The sequence below is a fragment of the Vespula pensylvanica genome, chromosome 14, assembly GCF_014466175.1.
Source record: "Vespula pensylvanica isolate Volc-1 chromosome 14, ASM1446617v1, whole genome shotgun sequence".
In the NCBI taxonomy this organism is placed as follows: domain Eukaryota; kingdom Metazoa; phylum Arthropoda; class Insecta; order Hymenoptera; family Vespidae; genus Vespula; species Vespula pensylvanica.
Genome location: NC_057698.1, coordinates 232,637 through 236,557, shown reverse-complemented (window position 1 = coordinate 236,557; position 3,921 = coordinate 232,637). Strand labels below are relative to the sequence as shown.

Here is a 3,921-nt window from a genome sequence, read left to right as displayed (position 1 = left end):
TATACATATAATTATAAAACGCAAGTATTACCGGGCGAATGGCTGCATATTTCTTTATTTTTCCAAAATCTCTCTTCTGTCTAAATCGTGGGATTCTTGTTATATGCATCCTTGCTTCTGTACACGAATGATAAGGAAAACACTCACGTGCGTGACGGCCGGCATATCTTCATGTTTCTTCTGACTGTTATTGCTGTCATGTTTTATATGTTATATTTTATATCTTACATCATATGTATTCCTTCTCAAGTAATATCAAGTGAATGTATGTTTAATTATTTATGTAAGTTTAACTAAAAACAAAAAATATAAAGTTAGTACAATTAACAAACACTTCTTCATTAATCTATCTTCAGACAAATATAACTTACCACCATACGGTTTTTTCTTGCTTTTGTCTAATCTATTACTATTTTTATTACTTACAAAAATCTTTATCACGTAAATAACCTACGCAAGTTCATTTACCGATATAATAGGCGCCAAGTGGAGAACAGTGTTTCCTCATTGCACTTTTAATTCATCGTTCGTCCACGCTTATCGCAGTCGCGTACTGTACGAACGAAAATCGATAAGTATCGATAAAGCAAATTCCTTCTCGAGCAACTTCGAATTGATCGAAGTACCACCTAGTGCTACTTTTAGGAAGCTTTGTCAACCAGCGTCGTGTTAAACAAGTCATATCTGTCACCATCTCTAAGAACGATTCTTCGTATTAAATTGTTAGAAAATATCGTTAGTTTTAATAGTGCCATTGAAATCGTTCGTAGCTTGATTGTAATTAATAAACAATAAAAGTATTAAATTTACGCGTGTATAAAGTTAATTCTGTGTGAAATTCTATTACATTTCAGGACATACATTGTAATCTAACAAATAAAAAAGTATAAATATTCCTCTTATAACCTTGTTTGTTATTAAATTTAAATTTAAGATGGAACTGTCGGAGAAAATAATGAATAATCTTACAAATATCAAAGATTTAAATATTTTATCTGAAGAGATTTTCGTGCAGGTTTTAGAAGCAGTAATTTTTAATTTAGGTAAAACTCCTATAGATTCGAAAGGTAAAATATATACAAAATTATATTAAAAATAAAAGTAGTACTTTACAATACACTTGAATTATACTGTGAAAATTTATATTAAAATAAAAGGTCAGTACAGCGTCAAAACCAACAGTTCAAAATTTGACATTGCCAAAAATGCCTTTGTCGACTTAAGTTGTCTTTTCGTTGAAGCTGCTAGACATGATGTCGATAAGGAAAGTTTAGAAAAGTTTTTAAATACCGCATCAATTGTTAGTCACAGAACAGACAAACTATGTTATAGCTATGCAAATAATAAACAAGAGATTCAAATGCAATTGCAATTAATTGGAAATAATTTACCTCATATAGTAGACACCGATTGGCGTTTAAGTCATTCTATTAAGGTATATTATTGTTTTAAATTCTATTTATTTAACGTTTATGTGTCAATAAACATACTTGAGATATAAATAATAAATATAACAATGAGTATCTATATTTTTTAATTTACAGTATGGATTTCAAAGTTCTATTGGATCCTTTCAGTACCATGTACGATTTACTACAAAGGAACATGCAGAAATAAAATATGTGACATTTACATGTACATTGCAGCAATTACAGGAGTTGTTATGCAAAATTAAAGATGCCATAAGGCATCTAGAAAAAATTCCTAGTAATTAGTAGTAATTATTGTCTATGTATATATAAATATATATAATTATTTTAGCAAAAAAAGAATTATTTTTTTGTTTTGAATGTATTCATTTTGTATTACATAATTTATCAATCTGTTGTTAAAAAAGAAATCGTATTAATAAAGTTGAAAATTTATAAAAAATGTACGTGCTAATTATTTGTATACATATATGGCAGAAAATTGGTCACATACATTTAATTAGTGTTAAAAAAAAAAAAAATTAATTTTTTAACACATCTCTCTTTTATTGAGCTATGTTTCTCATATTCTGCTTTTTGTCTTATATAACAAAATAAAAAAATGATATACTAAAATATTTTTATCAATACTGTAGTAAGATTATAATATTATAATGTATTTAAAGTAGAGGTTCAAGGATGTAATATATAAATTACAGAGAAAATATATATAGAGGTGCATTTAATTATATTTTCATATGAATAAGAAGAAAATCTTCTAATCCATGAAGTTTTATTAATGTAATCCTTGTTAATATATATTTATATATATATACATACATACATACATACATACATATATATATATATATATATATATATATATATATATAATAACTAATTAAAAATACATCATTCTCCGTTGGCCAAATATTTTTCTAAAAATTGATATTTTTTTGTCTGACAAAAAAAATACTATCATTACATTCTTACTTGTTAAATATATAATTATATTAATAATTAATATTTTTCCACTATCATATAATATATAACTTTTTAATCATAATACAATATGTACAAATAAAACAGGGTATAACCCTGATCTAAAAAAAAGTGATCTTCCATTATTAAATTTCATTTGTAAACTTTGTCACCATGCACTTTCATCTCTTTTTAACATTCCTCCAATTTAATTTGGTATTCTATCATAAATGTGATCTCTTCAACCATTTTTGCAAAAAGGAGGAGGGTAGTAAAAGAGTATAATTTATATGTAATAAATTTTATGAAAGCATGGAAAAGCTTCCTTCTATAACGATATGGAGTTCCCTTTGTGTTAAAATGTTATAAAGATCACAGTATAGCATTGCAATCTAGTTTTTGTTTTCTTGTTATAACTGTCACATTTCTCTCAAATCATTTTTATTGTTCCATATCCGTTACTCAATATGAGATATGATAAGGCCTCTGACATTTCACTACATCTGCCAGTCTTCGAATATTTTTAAAACATTTCTCAACATACAAATATCTTTCTGAAGGATAGAATTAGAAAAATAAAATAATAATCATATTGCATGATATAATTAATCATTAGATTTCAAATATAATTAATTACTATTGATATCAATTTATACTTTCAGGAAGTACATAAATTTTTGATAAAATTATGTTATTTAATCAATTAAGTGTTGGTTAATATTTTATTCTTATGAAGGTAGCATGTTTAGAAGAATTGATTTAAAAATATTCGATGCTGTTAATTACATAAATTTGTCAACCTATGATATAAAAATGCATTCTTTAGATAACATTATATTAGTTTAATCAAGTATATCTAACATTTCTATATTTATTATTTAATAGTCGCGTATATGTGAGCTCATCGTGTCTAATTTTCTGTGCGCATACCATTATCATCTATTTTTCACAATTATTCATTATCTTTGACTCTTCCTGAATTTTATTGGTAGTCATAATCATCATTTGCATTTAATAAAGTCACTAATACCTACAATGTGTAAAATAATGCACACTAAATGTTACAAATATATGGTATATAATGTAGATTCACCAACAAATCAACATGAACAATGTGTACTGAAATATAAACAAAATACATTATAACATAGATCTTTAATAAAATATCTCTCCAACTATATTATTTATAATTTTTGTATATGACATAAATATTATGTAAATTGCCTTCCTTAGTGAAAAATTATACAAAATTATGAATAAATTTACGAAAAACAAAATCAATAAATTTTTACTTCCATTTTTACTGTATGTCTGCAATAAAATGAAATAGTGTATACGGAACAGGCAAGGCTGAAGAACGGTAACATGTATTAAACAATATATTCAAGTTTAGTTGTTTCTATAACATCTACTTTATTATGCATACACTTATGTGTATGCACTTGTATAACTGTTTTGTGAGTAATGATGATGATGATGGTAATGATGATGATAATGTTAATATTGATGTCGATGATGATGATGATAATGA

General features: G+C 25.6%; 1 protein-coding gene across 2 annotated transcripts; it reads left to right on the top strand.

Annotated features, from left to right (window-relative positions):
• Window positions 1-643: 643 nt before the first annotated feature.
• On the top strand, window positions 644-1,864 carry LOC122634195 (COMM domain-containing protein 3). Of its 2 annotated transcripts, none has more exons than XM_043822900.1 (3): window positions 644-1,067; window positions 1,242-1,435; window positions 1,545-1,864. In XM_043822900.1, exons 1-3 carry the CDS (start codon window positions 935-937, stop codon window positions 1,713-1,715), a joined length of 498 nt encoding a protein of 165 aa, XP_043678835.1. In that variant the 5' UTR covers window positions 644-934; the 3' UTR covers window positions 1,716-1,864. The 2 variants fall into 2 exon arrangements, with proteins under 2 accessions (XP_043678835.1, XP_043678834.1); XM_043822899.1 differs by having other exon boundaries at window positions 649-1,067; window positions 1,158-1,435; window positions 1,545-1,856.
• Window positions 1,865-3,921: the final 2,057 nt, after the last annotated feature.